This window comes from Urocitellus parryii, chromosome 3 (genome assembly GCF_045843805.1).
Source record: "Urocitellus parryii isolate mUroPar1 chromosome 3, mUroPar1.hap1, whole genome shotgun sequence".
In the NCBI taxonomy this organism is placed as follows: Eukaryota; Metazoa; Chordata; class Mammalia; order Rodentia; family Sciuridae; genus Urocitellus; species Urocitellus parryii.
The window spans coordinates 214,390,395-214,414,702 of NC_135533.1; the positions used below are offsets into that span (position 1 = coordinate 214,390,395).

General features: G+C 41.3%; 3 protein-coding genes across 3 annotated transcripts; all 3 read right to left on the reverse strand.

The window, feature by feature from the left end:
• Nucleotides 1–2,019: 2,019 nt before the first annotated feature.
• Nucleotides 2,020–3,146, reverse strand: LOC144253934 (olfactory receptor 7G2-like). Its single transcript, XM_077796585.1, has 2 exons — nucleotides 3,079–3,146; nucleotides 2,020–2,971 (listed from the first exon to the last, which is right to left on the reverse strand). The coding sequence occupies exons 1-2, from the start codon at nucleotides 3,144–3,146 to the stop codon at nucleotides 2,020–2,022; spliced, it is 1,020 nt and encodes a 339-aa protein (XP_077652711.1).
• A 6,865-nt stretch (nucleotides 3,147–10,011) lies between these two features.
• On the reverse strand, nucleotides 10,012–10,950 carry LOC113198978 (olfactory receptor 7G2-like). The gene has a single exon (XM_026411860.2). It carries the CDS (start codon nucleotides 10,948–10,950, stop codon nucleotides 10,012–10,014), a length of 939 nt encoding a protein of 312 aa, XP_026267645.2.
• A 7,131-nt stretch (nucleotides 10,951–18,081) lies between these two features.
• Nucleotides 18,082–19,074, reverse strand: LOC113198976 (olfactory receptor 7G2-like). The gene has a single exon (XM_026411859.2). The coding sequence runs from the start codon at nucleotides 19,051–19,053 to the stop codon at nucleotides 18,082–18,084; it is 972 nt and encodes a 323-aa protein (XP_026267644.2). The 5' UTR covers nucleotides 19,054–19,074.
• Nucleotides 19,075–24,308: the final 5,234 nt, after the last annotated feature.

Genomic DNA, 24,308 nt, shown 5'->3' on the forward strand with positions numbered 1-24,308 from the left:
CAAAGCTACAACTTCCTTATATTTGATAAAGGGGCTAAAAGCATGCAATGGAGGAAGGATAGCATCTTCAACAAATGGTGCTGGGAAAACTGGAAATCCATATGCAACAAAATGAATCTGAATCCCTTTCTCTCGCCAAGCACAAAAGTTAACTCAAAATGGATCAAGGAGCTTGATATCAAATCAGAGACACGGCATCTGATAGAAGAAAAAGTTGGCTACGACCTACATGCTGTGGGGTCGGGCTCCAAATTCCTCAATAGGACACCCATAGCACAAGAGTTAACATTTAGAATCAACAAATGGGACTTACTCAAACTAAAAAGTTTTTTCTCAGCAAAAGAAACAATAAGAGAGGTAAATTGGGAGCCTACATCATGGGAACAAATCTTTACTCCTCACACTTCAGATAGAGCCCTAATATCCAGAATATATAAAGAACTCAGAAAATTAGACAATAAGATAACAAATAACCCAATCAACAAATGGGCCAAGGACTTGAATAGACACTTCTCAGAGGAGGACATACAATCAATCAATAAGTACATGAAAAAATGCTCACCATCTCTAGCAGTCAGAGAAATGCAAATCAAAACCACCCTAAGATACCATCTCACTCCAGTAAGATTGGCAGCCATTATGAAGTCAAACAACAATAAGTGCTGGCGAGGTTGTGGGGAAAAGGGTACACTTGTACATTGCTGGTGGGACTGCAAATTGGTGCAGCCAATTTGGAAAGCAGTATGGAGATTTCTTGGAAAACTGGGAATGGAACCACCATTTGACCCAGCCATTCCCCTTCTCGGTCTATTCCCTAAAGACCTAAAAAGAGCATGCTACAGGGACACTGCTACATCGATGTTCATAGCAGCACAATTCACAATAGCAAGACTGTGGAATCAACCTAGATGCCCTTCAATACAGGAATAGATAAAGAAAAAAATGTGGCATTTATACACAATGGAGTATTACTCTGCAGTAAAAAATGACAAAATCATAGAATTTGGTGGGAAATGGATGGCATTAGAGCAGATTATGCTAAGCGAAGCTAGCCAAGCCCTAAAAAACAAATGCCAAATGTCTCCTTTGATATAAGGAGAGTAACTAAGAACAGACTAGGGAAGAAGAGCACGAGAAGAAAACCAACATTAAACAAGGATGAGAGGTGGGAGGGAAAGGGAGAGAGAAGGGAAATTGCATGGAAATGGAAAGAGACCCTCAGGATTATACAAAATTACATACAAGAGGAAGTGAGGGGAAAGGGAAAAATTATACAAGGGGGAGGAATGAATTACAGTAGTGGGGGTAGAGAGAGAAGAGGGGAGGGGAGGGGAGGGGGGATAGTAGAGGATAGGAAAGGCAGCAGAATACAACAGACATGAGTTTATCAATATGTAAAGCAATGAAGTGTAACTGATGTGATTCTGCAAGCTGTATACGGGGTAAAATGGGAGTTCATAACCCGCTTGAATCAAAATGTGAAATATGATATATCAAGAACTATGTAATGTTTTGAACAACCAACATTAAAAAAAAACAATAAACTGAGTTCTTAGTAAAAAAAAACTGGGGTTCTACACTATTTTTCCATATTTTTATTAGTGTATTATAACTATACATAGTAGTGGGATTTGTTGTTACATATTCATACATGTACACAATAAAACAATATAATATGGTCAACAGTACTCCCCCATCCATTGTTTTGTTTGAAATTTTCCATAATAAATACTCAGAGAATCAAAAAAAAAGAATTCATTGTTTACACTCTATACATGGAGAGATCATTCTGACTTTCAGACAACATTTAACCTTAGAAAATGATGGCCATTAATCTTTCCTGTTTCGATTTTCTCTTGCTCAGTCTTTATTTTTCAAACCTAATAGTGCTCAAAAAAAATGGAAACCTTTCTCCATATGAAAATGGTTTAACTCATAGGGAAAGAATTAAAGTTTTACATGAGAGTGCTAAATGATCATTTACATGCATTCATAAACCAGGTTTAAATATGATGAATATTACCTTAAAAACTTTATTCTACTAAATATTTTTTCCAATGCTTCCTTCATGTCCCTGTTCCTCAGGCTGTATATAAAGGGGTTCAGCATTTGAGGGACCACAGAGTACATCATTGAAGCCACTGCTGTCTTCCTGGATGACTCAGTCACTGCAGAGCTAATGTACACCCCAAAAGCTGTCCCATAGAACAAGAAAACAACAAAGAGATGAGACCCACAGGTGGAAAAGGCTTTATATTTTCTCCCAGCTGATGGCATTCTCAAAAGACAAGAGACAATTTGAGCATAAGAAAAAATGATCCCAAAGAGAGCACTACCACCCAATATGACAGAGGAAAAATAAATCAAAATATGATTGATGAGGGTATCAGAACAGGCAGGTTTAATGACTTGAGAAAGTTCACAGAAGAAGTCAGGGATCTCCAGGTCTGTGCAGAAGGACAGTCGCAGCACCATCAGAGTGTGGAGGAGGCTATTCACAGTGCTGATAAAGAGGGAGATCAGAAGGAACATCACACAGAGGGAAGGATTCATGATGATGGTGTACATCAGGGGGTGACAAATGGCCACATAGCGGTCATAGGCCATTGCTGTGAGGAGACAATTTTCCAAGACAAGAAGAGCCATGAGAAAGAATATCTGGGAGAGGCAGCCTGTGTAGGAGACGCTCCGACTCTGTGCTTGGATATTCACCAGCATCTTAGGGATGGTGCTTGTGCTTATACAGATGTCAGTCAAGGACAGGTTGGAGAGGAAGAAGTACATGGGGGTGTGGAGGTGGGAGTCAGAGCTGATGGCCAAGATGATGAGCAGGTTCCCAAGCACCGTGACCAGGTACATGGACAGCAAGAGGCTGAAGAGAAGTGGCTGCAGTGTCGGATCATCTGTCAGTTCCAGGAGCAGGAATTCTGAAACAGCTGTTTGGTTTCTGGGTTTGGTGCCACTGATGAATCTGATGTAAAAGATGGGTGATAGGACAATAAAATCCTTAGTGCAGGGTCACAGAATTAGGAGCATCATCTGGGTACTTGTTAGAAATATTTGTACCCCATTCCATACCTATGACAACAAGCTCGAGGGACAAAGTCCAGCAATCCGCCATTTAACAAGCTCTCCCTCCCACACATGGCCACATTGGAGAATGGGGCTCTGGAAAAACTCTCTTCTGTATTTTTAACCTAGATGAATATCGAAATCCTTCCCTCTCCTTATCTCTCCTTTCATCCTCTCTGTCCCTCACCTGCTTCCTTGGACACATTAATTCAGCCCAGTTAATTCTTGGACTCACACACTCTAAATGAAATCCATACTCCACCATTTGCTTTGTAAATAGAAGAAAATTCTTCAGCTGTTTAAATAGCCCCAATATTCTCGCTGCTATCACAGGGCCTGTCACAAAACTCACAGAGTTGTTACAGTGATGAGAAATGGACAGACCCAAGTGGGCCAGCACTCACACTGCACCTGGGGCCCTCACCGTGACACTTCCTATTGGGACATTTTGTGTTCCATGACACATGCACCTGGCATGTTTCCTGCCTAGGAAGGAAGTTGTCCCTGGGACAAATGAGAAAAAAGGACAGAGAAACAGAACATCCCTGGAATTAAAACTGCAAATTTGAAGGGCAGCATATTTCATGTGTTAACTTCCTCATGGGAGTCTTGGTCATGTCCAGAGGAAAGGATATCAGTATTAATAGCATCACTATTAATTTGGCATGGACATAATACAAATAAAATGATTTAAATGATGAAAACAAATTAGATGTGTAGATCAATATAAACATTGAAAAGTTACAAGAGAGTAAAACTTGGATGATACACAGAGTCCTTCATGAAAATAATATTTAAATATTTAACAAACCTCTACAGAGATTTTTTTTTCTTTTGGTCCATTGTAGAAAATGTTACCATAACAAAAAGTACACAAAATAACACACAGGTCTGAGTATCCACCAGTCAATTACCAAATTCAAACCTTTTTCCATTTTCATTTTAGGGTTTATCATTGCAATAAATAAAACATGTATGTGGAGGAATGTGTTCATACAATTATATTTCCTTTTGTTCACAGGGTAAAGAGTTATAACTTAACAAACACATACATGTGTTTTCCTCATATTTTTATTGTATTTCATACTATTCTTCCACAAGCAATTTTATAGTATTTTATTTTACAAAGGTCTATATTATAAGCATCTTATTGTTCATGTCATTTTACAATTGACTTCCTTATGTGATTTTTAAAAATTGATGTTCATAATTTTATTAACTTTAACTACCACATGGTGTTCTGCTCTATTTTCACATCTAAATTCATTTCTCCATTTTCTGCCTCATTGATGTTATACAGTTTTCCTTTTACCCTACCTATAAGGATGGACCCATATAAAATCTTAAAAAATGCACAAGGAAATTTGTTGCATTGATCTTGGTTCTGAGAAGAGACGATGAATACGGTGAAATGTGTAATGAGCCCTTCAGCACATATTATTTTTTCTAAATTGTTTTTTAGTTGTCAATGGACCTTTATTTTATTTATTTACATGTGTTGCTGAGAGTCAAACCTAGTGCCTCACACATACTAGGCAGGTGCTCCTCCACTGAGCCACAACCCCAACCCCAGTACATATAATTTTTAATTAAAAATGATCAAATTGATACTAGTAGAACATCAGCATCCATGAGTTATGGGAAAGGGTGAATGGTGCTATATTTTAAATTATTATTACAAACTCTGTGTTGCTGTTACAATTAAAAATAGTCTATGGTTTTAAAATGACAAACAAGTAGATAAGAGCAGTAGCTTACTGAGTCTGCCTAGGTCGGTTTCTGCATCCCCACTCCATGTCCTCACAGCCAAAAAACAGAGATAACACCCAAGTTCCTCCACAAAAAGATGTAGGACAGGTGATAGAGACAAGGTAAAGCTGACCGACACATCTCCCCTCCATCACCCAAAGAGCAAAGAAAATGGTGAAGAATTTGGTCACATTCATCCATTTTGAAAAAGGAGGGTTTATGCTCAAGAAGAAAATGGTTCTTGTCATTATGTACATAGAGAAGACCACCAGATTGAGAGCTGTGTTGAATGAGTTTACAAAGGTAACAAAGAGCATATCACAGTGGTGAAAGACAGCCAGGCACAAGAGTGCCCTGGGAGACTTGGTCTGGATCATCCTCAGGTATTTTCCTCACAGCGGCATCACCAGGATCAAACTGTACTCAATTCCTGCTTCTTTCCCATTGCCTAAGGGACTTCAGGTTACCTGGCTGGCATCATTGTGCAATGATCATGGTCATCTCCCCTGGATGGTGGATGGACACAGAAGATCTGTCCTCAGGAAGGCAGAGGGGCAGAGTGAGACTCTGAGCTCAAGCCAAATAGATGAATTCTGAGGGGATTCCCAGCTCGTGTCTCCTGACTGGTCACAGGGAATTTGCAGTTTCTGTATCCCTGGGGACCTAATATCCAAAGCTCCTTATTACACGAAGGCTGTTATTAGTTTTTGAATCCTATGGCACTGGAAATCCTTAAAGGCCAAGACTCTACAAACAGAATTTAATATGGTTGAGTCCCTCGCTCTGCAAAAACAAGTGACTCATCCACTTCTCACCGCCTGCCTGTCTCAGACATGCCACCCTAGTCTGTATCCCAGTCTCCGTTTTTCATTCTCAGTAGAAGCAACGGTCTCTCTGAATCCTGATTCTAGTTTTATGTACAGAAGCATAGCTCTTCTGTGTGGGTATGTGCAATACATTTGTAAATATAGCTAAGACATAGTTATATATATATATATATATATATATATATATATATATATATAGTAAATATGCAAACATTCATTTTTTCTTAAGTATCATTGAATGTTTCCTGAGACTTAATCTATATTCTGAGCATTTACTTCATCAGATTCCAATGTGGATATGTGGGTAAATCCTTTTTGGAACGTCACGTTTTTAATTTTCATCACAATAGTGCTAGTTTACATTTTATTTCACATCAGAGGAAATAAATTAGTTCAACCCATGAACTCATGATTGATTTTTATAAAGTTTTGGGAAATTACATCACAGGCAAGACAGTTTATCCAACCTCCCAGTAAACACAGTCATATTTCAACCATAGTTAGGTGAAGACACTTCTCCATTCTGAAACTTAATTACAAGTTTTCACTTTAAAGAGTTCAATATTTTCACGTGTTTTGTAATGCCAGATTCATGAGACCCCAATAGACCTCCAGGAGCCAAATCCGATGCAATACCACAAGAGTCTTTATTGCAAGCTCGAGCCTGGACTCACAACTGTTTCCAATGCAGCAGTCCCAGGGAGTGAGTCCAGGCCCTTAGTTCAGTGAGGATTTATAGGTTTTGGGGGGATACTCTATGCATCACAACATCACACAGCAAATCATTTCAATCAAACAACAACTCCTAACATTGATTAGCACATTCACTGGCGGGAACAAGTTGGGTAAGGGTAATTGGTGAGTTCAAGAGGTGGATACATTTGAACTGATTGGTTTGTATGCACTAATCTACACGGTTTCCTAACATGTTATCAATCACCGAGACTACTGGGCAGGGGGAGTCACCTGGAATTTCAGGTATTTTCCCTGTCTACACTGATTGGTGGTTGTTAGGGGGATGCTATGGGTCCCCATCTAGCGTAACTGAGTCAGTGACACCTGGTGCCACAGATCTCTCCTGCAATTTACAGACAAACAACTCAGCAGGATGGCTATGTGTGTAGGAGTGCTCTGTGGGTTTTTCCAAGGACAAGGGCCATGCCCCCTCCCTTTGGACAGGCCTTAAGGTAGAAGCTGGGTTTTCAAAAATGGAGTCACATCAGTTTCTCAGTTTATCATACATTTCATTGCATGTTAACCCTTTCTATTTGAACTGATTTTTTAATCAGTGGTGCTTTGATATGTTATTTCAAAATGACATGAGACAAGATGGCATTATTATGTCAGTCCACCCCTTACTACCACCATTAATTTCAAACACATGAAATAATCGATAAATTTTTAAAAGATATAGCTGGTTCCCATAAAACAACTTATAAATTTTTCTGCATACCAAAAAAATGATTGGGATGACCAAAGGGCTCAACAAATTATGGAAAAAATGTTACTGCCTCCATGCAATAGGGCAAAACATTCTCAAAGAGATTAGGTGGTTGAAGCCTGGAGCAAAAGTGGAACTTCCATATTGGGGAAATGTGGCTAAACAGAAATTATTAAAATGTCTGGATTATAATAGAATAGCTAAAGATTTCAGGAAATCTACTAGGAAGCAAGTGAGCCATGCCACCTTGCGGCCTCTTGGCTGGATTTTTTATTATTAAAATCATGCTGGGCGCAGTGGCTCACACCTAATCCCAGTGGCTTGGAGGCTGAAGCAGGGGGATCACAAGTTCAAAGCCATCCTCAGCAAAGTGAGGCACTAAGCAACTCAGTGAGACCCTGTCTCTAAATAAAATACAAAATAGGGCTGGGAATGTAGCTCAGGCCTAGTGCTCCTGAGTTCAATCCCTGGTATCAGAAAAAAAAATTACAAGAAAAGGAATCATTAAACTTAATGAAGGACAAGAGAGGTGATTGATGATTGGTGGAAACCACTTATATATTAGAAAAATGTGAGCTCACAGACAGAAATAAGAACAGAACTTCATTCTCACTCACATAAGATCTGCAAATCAAAATTTAAACACAGAAGAGAAAAAATCCTGAAACAGTGTTTTTTGTCTATTCTGTGCTGCTATAACAGAATACCACAGAGAAATTTCATTTATAAAGAAGAGAAATACCTTGTGCCACAGTTCTCTAAGCCATGAGTTCCCTGTCAAGGCCCAAGTTCCCAAGCAAAGCACAGAGAATCACCCAATGACTATAAACAGCACCTAATGATCCCAGCAGGGTTGTAATGGAATGAGTTCCAGGCCCACCCAGATAGTCAAGGACAAGCCACCACTCCCCAAGACACTTCTCCTATGTATGCGACATTCACCTTCTCCTCATTTAAGTTACTGCCACAAGTGAGGGAATTAGAACCTAACATATCATTTTGAGCGACGTAAAACAATTCATAAAAGAGATGTCACCTGGTTGACACAATGGAAATGTTATGATCAACTGACCCAGGGAAGGACACTCAGGTTTCTGTCTCTGGCAGCCACATCTAGGTGTGACACCAGCATCTGCTGCAACCACCAGGTGACCCTGGAAGAGCAAGTCCTAGGAAGACCCACATTATGGTAGACTGAACGACTCTTCAGGTACATGCCCACTCTGAGGTTCTCATAATGAGGTTCTCATGTGGCCAGTCATCGGCGGTGGTCAACAATCACCAGTCAGCTCTCTTTAGTATGAGCTCTCTATAGTGTTTGAGTCAGGCTTCCTTTTTATTGGAAACTTTAGTGTCCTCAGTGATATATTCAGATTCTTAACATTATCTCAAATGCTGAGATAATCTAATTATCTAACTGAGTATGTGAGAGGCTGATATTACCCTCAGAAGAATATCGTCAACTAGTGACTGGTCCCAATATTTATGAGACAGGGTTCAGAATGTAGCTCTTTCTGTGCACCATGGGTGCCTCCTGGGGTTCAATGAGACCACAGACGTGCAATAAAGACAGAAGCCAGCCTCCAGATATGACAACAGCCTCTTTGGCCTTCTTCTGACCTATCCTCCCTCTACTACATTCCTGCCTCTGAGACTGACCCATAAAAGCATCCCTAAGACTCTCCAGAATATAGAATGAACTCCGCAGCTCCTCTTCATCAAAAAAAAAAAATCCCATTTAAAAAATGTACAAATGACCTGACAAGGCATCTCTCAAAGAAGATATATAAATGAACAACAACTGGAAGAGGAAAAAAAGTTCCATTTCACTAATCATCAGAGAAATCCAAATCAAAACACAAGGCGATATCATCTCACCTCAGAATGACTATTATTAAAAAGACAAAAAAAATAACAAACGCTGGTGAGGATGCAGAGAAAGGGGAACTCTTATGCACTCTTGGTTGGACTGTCAATTGCTACACCCCTTATAGCATACAGTGTGCAACTTCCTTAAAAAAATGTATAAACAACTTCCATTGGATTCAGCAATCCCGTTACTGGGTATGTATTCAGCGGTGATTTTATCTGTACATACAAGAGACATCTCACTCCCCATGTATGACAGCACTCTTCACAGTAGACTGGAGAGGAAATCAAACCAGGCACCCTTCAATGGGTGAATGGACAAAGTTAGTGGAATGCAGAGTGGAACTATTATTTTGACATTAAAAGGTAGAATTCTATCATTTGCAGCACCATGAATGAAACCAGAAGATATTGGGTGAACAGAAGTCAGGCCCAGAAAGAAAAATACCACACATTCTCACTTACATGTGGGCGCTAATGTTCATGACCAGAGTTTGGTGGTGACCAGAGTTTCAGAAGATGTGGGAGAAAGGGAGGGTTCACAGGTACAGAGGCACAGTGGGACAGGAGAAATGACTTCTTTACTGTTCCATAGCAAAGTAGAACAACTGTGGTTGACAATGATGGATAGATATTTCAAAATGAGAAGATTCTGAATGTCCCCAACAAAAGGAATGTGGTTGATATCCCAGTTGACTTGTTCTGATTATACATCACAGTGAAGCCCATAAGTTGTGTCTTTGCTATTTGTCAAGAAAAATTATATGTTAGTAAATATTTTTGTATCTATTAAAATCACTAAAGCTGGAACACCTAGCTCAGCCTCTGACTCTATGACCTGAACAAAGAAATGGAGTTTAAAGAGTCAAGACATTTGTCAAACACCCTGATCTAGAAAGAAAATCAGGGTTAGGTAACAAACCTAAGATGGAATATATTTAGCTTTTATTTCCTCTGGCCATTTGACAAAAGAAAAGAGTCAGGCATTCTGGCTCACCAGGATTCCTGTCACTTGACCTTACTCTAAAACCCAAATCCAAAGAAAATGGCACATCATAGCAAAGAACCGATCCTACCAAAGAGTTTCCTCAAGGCGTCCTTCATGTCTCTGTTCCTCAGGCTGTAGATAAAGGGATTCAGCATCTGAGGGACCACAGAGTACATCACTGAAGCCACTGCAGTCTTCCTGGGGGAGTCAGTCACCTCAGAGCTAATGTATACCCCCAAACCTGTCCCATAGAACAGGGAGACAACAAATAGGTGAGACCCACAGGTGGAAAAGGCTTTAGACCTTCCTCTTACTGGTGGGATTTTCAAAACAGAAGACACAATTTGAATATAAGAGAAAATTATTCCAGAGAGAGGAATTCCACCAAATAGGACAGCTGCAACATATACCAGGAGGTTATTGATGAGGGTGTCAGAACAGGCCAGCCTGATGACCTGGGCGAGTTCACAGAAGAAGTGGGGGATCTCCAGGGCTGTGCAGAAGGTCAGCCGTAGGACCGTCAGACTGAGCAGCAGGGCATTCACAAGGCTAATGACCAGGGAAAATACAATCAGCAGACCACAGAGGCCGGCATTCATGATGACGGTATACCTCAGAGGGTGACAAATGGCTACATAGCGGTCATAGGCCATTGCTGCAAGAAGACAGTTTTCCAAGCCTGCAAAATCCAAAACAAAGCAGGCCTGGGAGAGACACCCTGCATAGGTGATGCTGTGCTGCTGTGCTTGGATGTTCACCAGCATCTTTGGAATCGTGCTTGTGCTTAAACAGATATCAGCCAAGGACAGGTTGGAGAGGAAGAAGTACATGGGGGTGTGGAGGTGGGGGTCAGAGCTGATGGCCAGGATGATGAGCAGGTTCCCCAGGATGGTGACCAGGTAGATGGACAGGAACAGGCTGAAGATGAGGGACTGCAGGGCTGGGTCATCTGTCAGCCCCAGGAGGAGGAAGTTGGAAGCATCTGTTTCATTTCTAGCCCCCATGTTGTTGATGGATCTGATGGAGGGAAATATTGAGTGGATTAAAATGTATGAACCAGCAGCAGCAGCATTTGGGAACATGTTAAAAGTACAGGTTTTTTATTCCCCAATCAGACTGACTCCTCATGAACTCTGAGGATAAGGACCCGCTTCTACACTTTAAAAAGCCCCTCTGGTAGTTTTGATATATGCTGACTTTTGAGAATATATACATTCAGTGCAGAACCTTCTTAGGATGCCAAGTGAATATTCAAATATTTTTATTTTCTAATTCTTCTTCCATGCTCCTTCCCTCACTCCTCTTCCTCCACTCCCTTGAAGCACAGGTTTATTGACATCAACTGTCTCATGTATTGTGCTAAGAACTGAGAATTAAACAAAACATAAGACGTAGCTTTTCAATTAGAATTATTCTTTGCCCTAAATGAAAAGATGAGAATAAAATCACAAAATCTATCTTCTAAAGCAGTGGTTCCCACACTTTGCCTTGCCTTCGGAATCTCTGAAGCTCATGTCAAACAAAGAGCAGGTGTGTTACTTCTTACTATCACCCCCATTTGCCCACAAGGGCACTCAAGGTGAGGCTTCATCATGAATGTGAAATTAACAGTGAGTACTTGGCGAACACAGGATTTGAACTCAGATGTCTTCACTGATGAAGTGATTTTCTTTCTTTTTTTTTTTTAAGAGAGAGTGAGAGAGGAGAGAGAGAGAGAGAGAGAGAGAGAGAGAGAGAGAGAGAGAGAGAATTTTTAATATTTATTTATTTATTTTTAGTTCTCGGTGGACACAACATCTTTGTTGGTATGTGGTGCTGAGGATCGAACCCGGGCCGCACGCATGCCAGACGAGCGCGCTACCGACTGAGCCACATTCCCAGCCCCATGAAGTGATTTTCTTGATCAACCTGTTCATGCCCTGGATAGCACAGAATTAGCATTACTAAAATGATCACTCCGATCTCATAATTTACCTTTGCAATTTTCATATTTCCTTTCTGACCAAAGCCTCTAAGTCTTTCCTTGGATTGCAAAGGTGTGACCACCACTATTGTTGAAAGATTGGTCCTTGATCCACAATGCCAATCCAATAATGAGGACATGGTTTTGAGCAAAAGGAAAAAGAAAGTTTATTGAAACTGGGGAGACTCCTGTCCCAAAGGCTGTGATTCTGTCCATCTGCAGGAAGAGGGGACTTTTAAAGAGGTTCTTGTTCTCACTGGAGTTGTAATTCACTTGTTAATTTGGGAGATAGTCATTTCTGAGATCTTCTGGTATATCCCCAAAGTCTGGATTACTTTGTTCCTGTTGTTGGGTATGTGCTCAAGGGCAGATAGCTGTGCCTAGGATGGGTAAGAAAGGTCATCCTGTTTCCCTGAGATTCGGGAAAGGGAGAGATTAGGGAGGAGCAGGGAGAGAAGAGAAAGAAGCATGCCCTTCTAAAAATAAATTGCAGTGACCAAGCAGCAAGGGTCATATTCAAAACACAAAGGTAGATAGATAGCATCCAGCCCAATGGAACTGAACAAGGATTAGAAAAAGTTGCCTCTAGATGTGTTGCTCTTAAGACTTCCCCTCAGAAATGTAAGCCACCTCTTTTAGCAATTAATTCTAGGAGAAGCTGAGCAACTCTATCTATGAGACCCTGTCGCATCCTAAGAGAGTTCTTCCCATGAGGTAATAGGTAGCGTATCATTTTTAAAAGGGGGGGGGTCAGTTAAATAATAAAAAGTGATAAGCATAATTTTCTAAGAAAACAGATAAAACTAATAGCCATCTGCTGGTATTCAAAACACAGATTATAAGATAACCTACCTTTATAAGAGACTTAGAAGATCATCAGAGCCCTAATAGGAGGGTCACTTAGAGTCGTGGCCTTTAGGGGAGACCGAAGTGTCTGGCTGCAGCAGCACTTACCATTAGAGGTGACACAGAGTGTGATCCAAGCTCCAGCTCGTGTCTGTGCATGGGGAAGAGTCTCCAGCTGAGCTAGGAACCTGGATGACCCAACAGGACATGTTAATTGTCTTGACTCTGACTTTGCAAGGTTGGTACAGCATCACACTGTGCACCTCAAACAGATAAAACCATGTTTAATTATATTTCAGTGAAGCTGGAAAAAACCTGGAGATTTTTCATGATAAGAAATGAATTGAACAAAAGCAGTGCTCGCCGCATCCTCGCCACCCTCACACTGACTGTCACAAATGATGGCATGTCTATTTATTCCTCAAAAAGAAGTAACATGTTGGGGAGGTTGAGGGAAGAGGAGAGAAAGAACACATCCCCAATACGACCAATGAAAACATCAGGAAGCATGTCACGCACTGGAACTACCTCTGGAAACGCTGGTCATGGAGAATAATCAGAAGGAAACATCAATGACACCAGCACTGACTGTGACAGAGTAACACCAACGGCAGCATCCTGCCTGCCTGTCTGCTCTGCCCCGGAGGCTTTATTTAAATGGATGTTGTGTTTTCTATTCCTCTTCTCCCTCTTCCCCTCCCTACCCTCGCAGGAAGCAGGATCACCTTTTCCCATCCTAGGCCCCGTTCTCTGTCCTTGAGCACACCCTGCCATACACACACACACACAGGAACCAAGGAATTCAGACGCTAGGAATGGCACCAGAAGATCTAAGAAATGACTAGCTCCCTGGTCATGTACATCTAAAAAGAACAAATAAAATTAAATTCAAAAAAGAAATGACTATCTGCCAAATTAACAAGTAAAAAACCCCCGGACAGGAAACAGCTGAAATGCAGCCTTTGAATAGCGTCTTTAAAAACCCTCTGTCCCCCCTGATGCAGAAACACAGTCTCTGGGACAAGAGTGCCCTGTTTCTCCTTTGCTAGCAAAGCAATAAAACTTCCTCCTTTTTCTCAAAATCTTGTCCTTGTTATTGGTTTGGCATCGGGGACAAGGATAAGCTTTTGGTGACAAAAATAAGGGACATTCAGTATGATGATGTCAAAATGGACCTCACTATTATGTATGATTGTAACACATCATAAAGACATTTTAAAAAGCAATAGTGATCAGTATTGCACCTGGGATATTGAAGATGGAGGATGTGCCCACAGGAAATGCAGACAACATGACCAACTCGACAGGTCCTGGTGTGGAAGGCTCATCTCTGGGAGGAGCTCAGAGGCTGCTTCCTGGCTGGGCAGGGCTTTTTGAGGGAGGCGGTCATAGGTGACTCCTGCAGCCTCTCTTTCCCTGGGGCCCAATATCCAGAGCTCCTCATTAGACCAGCTATGTTACTATCTTCCAGATCCCAGATGTGCACATCCTTAAAGACCAAGAATATACAGTGAGGAGTTCAGGCTGATTTCCTGACCCCTGAGGCCAGGCATCCAGCCACCCAGCTGTCACCATGGTGTCTGCTCATCTCCATTTCTTGGCCCTTGCTTACATAACACATGTCACTCCTCTAATAAGTAAAGTGCTCCTTTTTAAATATTTATTTTTAGTTTTTGGTGGACACAACATCTTTATCTTATTTTTATGTGGTGCTGAGGATAGAACCCAGTGCCCTGGGCATGCCAGGAGAGCGCTCTCCCGCTTGAGCCACTTCCCCAGCCGCTAAAGTGGTCCTTTTAAACTTCAAATGAAATCATCTCCACATAGCTACTGATATCGGGAAGACTTGTAGCTATTTTAGGAGTGAAAATATGTGTCATATGTGGATATAAATACTATAATTAATAGTAGCTAATGTAAGGCAAAAAGGCAAATGCTCAGCCTTTTCATGTAAGATTGATGTCGACTGACCCTTAAGATTGCTTTTTATATTTTCCACGGAAGATTTTAATCCATGTGATTGATGCGGACTGCCAGATATATACATAGGACCACTGTTTAATTGGGCTATTGGTGTCTTTACTGTTAAGTTGTTTGAGCTCCATAGGCATTCTGGATATTAACACCTTGCCAGACATGTAGTTGTCAAATATTTTCTCCCACTCTGTGGTTCACTTTGTCGAATTTGTCAATTTTTGTTCTGTAACCTGTACATTTGGGGACTTAAAAAAAATATTATTGCCCAGGCCAATGTCCTGTAGAGTTTCTACTCTGTTTCCTTCTAATAATTTGAGAGCTTTGGGTCTTACACTTAAGTGCCTAATCCATTTTGAGTGAATATTTCAACCAATGACACATAGGGGTTTTATTTCCAACGTCCTAAAGGATTTCTACTACATTTCCTGCTAATAATTTGATAAGCTTTGAGACTTACACTTAAGTGGCTAACGCATTTTGAGTGGGTATTTATAACCAATCACCTGTAAGCATCTAGTTTTATTCTTCTGCACAGTGCTTTTTACTTGAAAAATATGAGTGAACTCAAGAGTTGAGCACTGCCAAGACCAGGACTGTGGACTTACAGCACCTCAATGTTTCAAGAAAGTCCCAAAGAAACAATTTAACCAAGATCACTGTTGGGTTGGTAGATGGGTTTGTGATGCTTTCCATAATATGAAGCACCGGATGTCAGTACGCTGAATTAAGGAGCACAGAGCTGACTGCTGATGGGTGAGGACAACCCAGGACGTGCCACCTAAGTAATTAGACCAAAGCCCGATTGGAATGACCTCAGAAAAATATGGTAGAAGAATGGGTAGAACAAATACAGAGATCTCTCTGAGACTATAGCTAGAGCAGGATGAGGGGTGGAGAAAGGGCTTTGCATTTAGGAAAGATTCATGGACATTTGAAGCGACGATATCACACCTTACGGTGGCCTTCTGAAGTAAGCTATGCTAGTGCCAGATCAGGAATACTCAGGTGTCAACAGGACTCCATCAAGAGCCTTCTGAAAACTCCCACCTGGAAAGAAACACCTTTAAGCCTCCTTTAACATCCAAGGTGTCCAGTTCTGTGGCCACGTGGGTAGGATGAAGCCAGGTGGAGTGTGGAAGCAGGACCCACGCTCCTGATCTGAGAACTCACCTCCTGAAGCCAAAGCTGCTGTGTGACTACTATTTTGAATATTTCAAATATTGCTTGAAGATTAAATCATTATCTTTTTTTATTTCACAAAAGACATTTTTATTTGACTTTCAACATTTCACGGTGGTGAAAATTATGTGTATGTTTTCCATCTTTTCGTTGGTGCATTATAGTTGCACATACCGATGACAGTTGGCATTACATATTTGTACGTGCACGCAATGTAACAACACAGTTTAGCCAATATCACTCCCCATCACTTCCCCCTCCTTCCCCACCTCCCACTCCCTGTTCCCTTTCCTCTAACGATTTCCCTTTGATTTTTAGGAGGTTTTTGTTTTTCCGTTTTCCTCTCTAGCTTCTGCAAACCGTTATGTTTTAAGGTGATGTGTTGCACATATTTTTTTTTCCAAAACAGAAAAATGAGAAGATAAAATATGCAGGGTTTTTTTTTTGGGGGGGAACTAAAGGAAAAATGACAGTTTGTTAGTGCATATCCTAAAATGGGTCTTAGGATGAGCAAGACACAAGCCCCTGACACCCGGGTTCAGGGTGCAGCTGCAGTACAAGGATGAAGAAGATGGCAGAGAGGAGCAGGAGGTTGAGCAAAGTCCACCTGCATATGTCAGTCACACTGGAGGAGAGGCTTAACACACTGAGTCAATACAAAGGGCTTAGCAGCAAACTCACACTTGGCGGGTGTGATGTCCCTGTTATGAAAGATTATCAGGATAGAGAGTTGAGGAAAAGGCCTTGAATTGGACAAGTCCCTTACTCCCTTCAACTAGTACTGGATGATGTCCTCTCCCTGAGACTCGGAAGTGTGCCACTGTCCTCCCTCCACCCCTTCCTGCTCACACCTGTCTCAAGTGCTAATCACAAATGGAGATGCCTCTCCTCTGTACTGGATCGTGCTTTCTTTACGAGTCCCGTTATCCTAACACACATTGTGGAGACTGGGCGCGGTGGTGCACGCCTGTCATCCCAGCAACTCAGGAGGCTGAGACAGGAGGATCACGAGTTCAAAGCCAGCCTCAGCAACGGTGAGGTGCTAAGCAACTCAGTGAGACCCTGCCTCTAAATAAAATATAAAATAGGGCTGGGAATGGGGCTCAGAGGCTGAGTGCCCCATGGAAAAAAAAAATTCTGGGGGAGAATGACACCAATTTCACTCAAAAATACAACTTAATTCTAAAGATATCTATTTGTCCATATCATGTATAAATACAACTGATAACAAAGAGAATGTACCCCCCAAATGTATCTATACTTTGATACTAAAGTCTCAATTCTATGTATAGGTCAAGGTCATACTAAGACGTTTCTAAAATAGATGAAGGGGTTCAGCATTTGAGGGACCACCATGTACAGCATTGAAGCCACTGCAGTCCCCCTGGAAGAGTCGGTCACTGCACAACTCATGTACACTCCTAAACCTGTCCCATAGAATAAGGATGCAACTGAGAGGGGAGACTAAGCGTGTTCTGTAAGAAAGTTTCATTGTCTTTTTTAGAAATGTCCTAGTTTTCCCAAGTTCACAATAGTAGTTTCAACACACACATTTGTTAAACACAACAAGGCAGGGGGAAGATTAGAAGTTCTGTGGATCAGACAAAGGGGAATGAAGGGAAGAGGGGGGGTAGGAATCGGAAAGACAGTGAAAGGGATCTGAAATAACGTTCCTATGTACATACATGAATGTCCCCCTGTGAATCTCTCCATCGTGTGGATACCATTGTCCAGGATGAGTCTCAGTAACCTCTTAGTAGATTGTGAAATTTTAGTACGTTTGCTTCACATTAGGTCCATCTGTCGGGGGGCAACCCACCTGGCCCTAACCATGGGATCAGGCATAAGCTGTTCTTCAGATAGTAACACAGCCTTCCTGAGACCTCTTCCCTGCCCTACTCTCCTCCTCCAGTGTTCCTTCTTCCAAAACTGATCCATCAATAATTGCTAAAAATTGAACACCCAACTTGGGCTCTCCTTCTATGGAGTCAGAACAACACAATGTAGTTTAGAGATGAGATTGAAATCATTTGCCAGACAGATATCACAGATCTGGACAAATGCCAATGTCAGGTTTGAAATCCACGTTGCCATGTACTTAGACACCATATTATCTTGTCATTTTGGAGGAACTTGATGATGCAAGAGCCAGGCATCCTGTCACTTTAGCTCATTCCAGAGACCCAAACCTAAAGCTATGACACAACCCCAGAGAAGGCTTCCCACTGATGAGATGTCTCAGAGCTCCCTTCATTTCCCTGTTCCTCAAGCTGTAGATGAAGGGGTTCAGCATTTGAGGGACCACCATGTACATCATTGAAGCCACTACGTTCTTCATGGAAGATTCAGTCACTGCAGAACTCATGTACACTCCAAAACCTGTCCCATAGAATAAGGACACAACTGAGAGGTGAGACCCACAGGTGGAAAAGGCTTTATACCTTGCACCCACTGATGGGATCCTTAAAATAGAGGAGACAATTTGGATATAAGAGAAAATAATCCCAGAGAGAGGGACACCAAAAAATACGATAGTCACTAAATACACCAGGAGGTTATTGACGAGGGTGTCAGAACAGGCCAGCTTGATGACCTGAGAAAGTTCACAGAAGAAGTGGGGGATCTCCAGGGCTGTGCAGAAGGACAGTCGCAGCAATGTCAGAGTGTGGAGGAGGCCATGCACAATGCTAAGGAGCAGGCAGAGGAGACACAGCAGGACACACAGGCAGGGGCTCATGATGACTGTGTACCTCAGGGGGTGACAAATGGCCACAAAGCGATCATAGGCCATCACTGCAAGAAGAAAATTTTCTAAACTACCAAAAATCAAGACAAAGCAGGTCTGGGAGAGGCAACCTGTGTATGAGATGCTCTGATCCTGAGTTTGGATGTTCACCAGCAGCTTGGGGATCGTGGTTGTACCCATACAGATGTCATTGAAGGACAGGTTGGAGAGGAAGAAGTACATGGGGGTGTGGAGGTGGGGGTCAGAGCTGACGGCCAGGATGATGAGCAGGTTCCCCAGGATGGTGACCAGGTACATGCACAGGAACAGGCTGAAGATGAGGGGCTGCAGGGCTGGGTCCTCTGTCAGTCCCAGGAGCAGGAATTCTGAAACAGCTGTGTGGTTTGTGGGTTCCATGTTGCTGGTGAATCTTATGAAAAATATGGGGCAAAAATAAAATAAGATGAATGGTGTCTGTACAACCAAAAAGAGTATCAGATGGTGACTTGGTAGAAATGAAAAATCTTGGAATGACCCAGACCTTCCTGATGATAAGATCTGAAGCTGTGGACCAGCAAGACGTGTCTGAACAAACATTGCAGTATAATTTCATATCTCTAAAGATGAAGATCCAGCTCTTTAAACAAAAAAGAAAAATTATCCTTTCTGTATACTCTGAGGCCAAGACAACATTCAGTGCTCACCTCTGCATCCTATTTCTCTCCTGTCCTCAGTGCTCATATCTACTCGCGTTCCCATGCTCTTTACTGGACAGCAACACTTTTTCCCACGTTGTGTTTAGTGCTGATAACTCTCAGCCTCTCACCTGGCTGCTGAAGATGGAAGGTCTGTTCTCAGCCCAGGTCGACAGGTCTACGGAGGCAGCAGGCTCCCGGTCAGGAAGGCTCATCTCTGGGAGGAGGTGGTGCAGGTGCTGCTTCCTGGCTTCCCAGGAGGACTCCTGCAGTTCTGAATCCCTGGGGTTCAACATCCAGAGCTCCTCATTAGAGCAGCTATTTCATTACCATTCTCTTCCCAGGAGGACACCTCCTTAAAGACCCAGACTATAAAAGTAAAAAATTCCAAGGGACGGATTTCCTGACCCCAGATGTCCAGTACCTCCCCCAGCTCTCTCCGTGGTTCATGCTCATAATTTCTGAGACCTTGCACACGTAACACATGGCACTACACTCAGAAATGACAGTGTTCCCTTTTGGCTATAAACAAAAGCATCTCTACCTATGTCATGATATTAGAAAAACTGATTCGATTTAGGGGTGAAAATAAGGCTCAGGCACTTGAGAATACATAATACAATGATAGAGATGGCTAGGATGGAACACTGCAAACATTCAAGGTGTCTCTTCCAAATTGTCATTGATTGTTTGTTGAATCTTAATTATTGTTCTCTACATTTTGCCCAGAACATCCTAATCTGCTCCTTTAATGCTGCTGACTTCAAAATATATATACACAGGCATCGTCCAGAAACTTTTTAGTTTGATGCAATCCCGTTGTCTGTTTTTACTTCTGTTTCCTGTGCTTTGGGGGGTTGTATTAGGGTTCTCTAGAGGAACAGAACCAGTGCGAGATCTGATTATAACAAGGGGATTTCTTAGATTGGCTGACACAACCAGAAGCTGGCTAGTCCACAGTAGCCGTCTACAGGCTGGACAGCTGGAGGAACCAGTGGCTGAGCAGTCCAACAGGCTGAAGCTTCAGAGTAAGATCAATAATTCTACCCCAGTGCGAGACTGAAAGCTTCTGGAATCTCACTGGCAGAGTCTTCTGGAAGAGTGAAGGAGCAAGAGTCTGATGTCCCCAGGTGACAGCAACAGCAATCAAGAACCCTCAGGAAGAGTTGAGCTGGTATCTGCTGCTGCTTCCTTGTTTTTCTACTTGTCCATCCAAGCCTCCAGCCTATTGGATGGTGCCGCCCACACTTAGGGAGGGTCTCCACTTCGGTTGGCTATCCCACATGCCAATCATTCTAGACACACCCTCAATGACACACATGAAGCCTCTTAATCTTCTCCATGTCTTAATCCAATCAAGTTGAAAATTCATATTAACTATGGCAGGGGTGGTATCCACACTATTATTGTCTACACCCCTAAGTTTTTGTCTTGTAGTTCCAGATATTTGTGCCTTACATTTTGGTCTTTGATCAATGTTGTGCCGATTTTTGTACAGCAAAAGAGAAGTGTTCGTTTCTAGCCTTTGACCTATGGATATCATTGGCCCAGAATCCTGTATTGAAAGCTCTGTTCTTGCTCCAGATTAAGTCACTGACATCTTTATCAAGAATAAGATGGTGTGCATGTGCGGGTTTATTTCTGGGATCTCTATTCTGTTCTATCCAGGTGTCTTGTTTTCATGCAAGCCCTGTGCTGCTTTGGTTACTGTGGCTCATATGACAGCTCTGATTTCTTTCATCAGTGTTGTGTCATTTTCTTTGTAGAGATCTTTTACTTCCTTGGTTAAATTTATTATTCAGTATTTTAATTTTGTAGCCAATGTGAAAGGGAGGGCTTTCCTGAGGTCTTCCTTGGCAATCCTGTGATTGGTGTACAAAAGTGCATTTACTTTGTGTGCTGATTTGTATTCTGCAACTCTATGGGATTCACTTACACATTCTGGTGAAGCATTTGGTTTTCGATATACAGAATCATATAACCTGCCATGAAATCACTAGAAGAAAACTTAGGGGAGATACTTCAAGACTTTAGTATAGGCAATGGTTTTGGGATGTGATACCCAAGGGAACTGGGAACAAAAGCAAAAGGAGACAAATGGGGTTATATCAAACTGAAAAGCTTCTGTGCAACAGAGGAAGGAATAAAAATAGAAATCAATGGAGCAAAGTACAGGGTTTGAGGGGGAGGGAGGAGAGACAAGAAAAGGTAGGAATGATGAGATGAATCCAACTATACTATTCTCTATATGAATATATCACATTGAATTTCACTTTTATGTATACCCATAATACACTTATTTTAAAAAACTATAAAAAAGATATCAGAATAGTAGAGGAAAAGTAATGGGGGAGGGAGGGGGAGAGGGAAAGAGGAAGTACTGGGAACAGAATTTTAGCAAATTATATCCTGTGCTGGTAAAGGTGTGTCAAAATGAAACCCAATATCCTGGATAAATATAATGTACTAATAAAAAAAATCTTAAGAGACAAACTACATAATGGGAGAAATATTTGTTAATTATCCTTCTAACAAAGGATTAATAACCATAATATATAAGGTACTCAAAAAAATCTCAACAACAAAAATACACATAAAACAACTTTTAAAATATGCAAATGATCTGCATAGACATTTTCCAAAAAAAAGATGAAAATATGAAAAAATGCTCAATATCTGTAGTCATCAGAGAAATGCAAATCAAAATCACAATGAAATACCATCCCAACCCAGTTAGAATCCCTACTATCAAAAAATAGTAATAGCAACAAATGCTGGTAAAGTGTAGAAAGAACCGTGTTACACTGTTGGTAGGAGTGTAGATTATACAGGCACTGTGTAAAACAGCACAGAGGTCTCAAAAGACTGAAGACAGAGCCACTCTCTGATCCAAATGTCCCAGTGCTGGGAATAAAGCTGAAGGAAATGAAGAAATGAAATCAGCATGTGAAAGGGATACCTGCTTACTCACGTGTATTGCAAAACTATTCACAACAGCCAAGATATGGAATCAGCTCAGGCGCTAATCAAAAGAGGAATGGATAAAGAAAATGCAGCATCGATACACAATGGAATAGCATTCAGCTATAAAGAAACAATTTTGTCATTTGCAGCAATGTGGGTAGAACTGGAGGACATCGTGTTAAGTGAAATAAGCCAGACCCCGAAAGGCGGTGTAGCCTGTTCTCTCTTGTGTGTCAGGACCGAAGAACTTTTAAAATTTGACAACCTGAAAGTAGAAGAGGGATTATCAGACCCCAGGTATGGGGCTTAGAGGAGGGTGAGATAGGGAAGGAATGAGAGGGTAGAAAAGGATGGGTGGATACAATCAGCATATGCTATATAGGAAGAGCACAGAGAATTTCATTATTTCAATGCAATAGAATGAGAAAACTACCCACAGATTGAGAGAAAATATCTTCAAAAAATATATGCCTGATGAAAGAACTGCTATCCAAAATATATAAAGAGCTTTTAAAACTCAACAATAAGAAAATCACTTAATTTTTAAATGGATCAAGGATCCAAACAATATTACAAATTTGCTTTTATTGAGAATACAATCATGGAAGAAACCAAAAAAATAAAAATTGTTACTTATGAAGAACTGAACAGAGGAGGAGGATAGAATAGAATGGAAGAGAAAAAAATCCGGACATCTCTGAATTCTTCTTTTTGTGAATTTAATTTGGGAAACCTGCTAGGTTTTTATACATTCATTAGATTCAATTCATTTAAACATAAAAGTCAAAATGAACAAGTAACCTGTATGTTTCATTGGAGGCTTTACAATAGAAAATTTCTTTAGATACTTTAACACTATCATAACTTGACTGAACATTCTTAGTGGGATACATTCTTTTTAGAATGTCTTTAATCCTCCCAAATAAATCTATTTTTAATAGTCTATTTTTGGTGAGAATGCTGATGTTGTTTTGCTCCAGTCAACGTAGGGAAATTATAAAATAATGCTGCTAATTTGTTGTCTTGGGAACTAAGAATTTCAGAACATCCAAAGGATTTCCAGATTGAATAAAAAAAGCGATTTTTAAATTAAAAACCAATAATCCCAGGGACTGGAGATGCAGGTCATGGCAGGTGTTTATGCAGGCTCCAGACCCTGGGTTCAATTCCCAGCACTGCAAAAAATACATATATATGGCCAAGTAGTTACGCTGGGCACAGCTGTCCCAGCTACTCAGCAGGATGAAGCAGCAAGATCACTTGAGCCCAAGAGTTTGAAGCTGGCCTGGACAGCATGGAAAAAAATCTTGTCTCAAAAAAAAAAGGCCCTCTAGCCCCTAATTTGAATTAAAATGATCTCCTGAACACTTGATATATTTTGTCTTCAAACATCTATTTCCTGACTTTGTCTATTTTAAAGCCTAGAAATAATGACCGACCAAGAAGCAAGAAACATAACTGGAAGCTACATTGTGGTTTTGAAATATGATTTTTTTTTTTTTTAGATCTGGAGCTCTTTAGAGAATTCCAGGAGGCCAGCTTGAAAGACTCTTACTGAAAAACGATAAGACAATATGAGAACCAGCAGGACAAGTGACCCAGACTAAGATCATGAGTTTATAATAATAGCTTAAAAAAGAGAAAAGGAGGCTCACTCATTGGTCGTGCTTGAGAGAGGCTGGGGAACCAAATCATTGTTTTGAGAGCCATCAAGCAAAGGGAAAGAATCTGGAGCCACCAGATTCAAACAGCAATTCTTTATTCCCGAACTCACACCGGCACTCTACAATCACATTCTGGGGAAATCACGTTCTGGGCCAAATCCACTGGGCTCTGCCTGGCTTTTTATCCCAAATACTCTCTGAATCCCAGGAGAACTCAAGGGGAACTCAAGGATCGGGCATGCCTGAGGCAACAGGATACGCCCTATTCCCAGCAGGGTACACCTTAAACCTGGAACTGCCCTAAACTCAAGGAGCGGGATACTCCCTAATCCCAGCAGGATACTCCCTA

Coding starts and splice junctions, on each gene's coding strand:
- LOC144253934 (XM_077796585.1), bottom strand. CDS start 3,146: ATGTGTGGGAGGGAGAGCTTGTTAAATGGCGGATTGCTGGACTTTGTC. Junction 2,972..3,078: donor CCTCGAGCTTGTTGTCATAG/GTATGGAATGGG, acceptor CTTTTACATCAG/ATTCATCAGTGGCACCAAAC.
- LOC113198978 (XM_026411860.2), bottom strand. CDS start 10,950: ATGGGGGCTAGAAATGAAACAGATGCTTCCAACTTCCTCCTCCTGGGG.
- LOC113198976 (XM_026411859.2), bottom strand. CDS start 19,053: ATGGAACCCACAAACCACACAGCTGTTTCAGAATTCCTGCTCCTGGGA.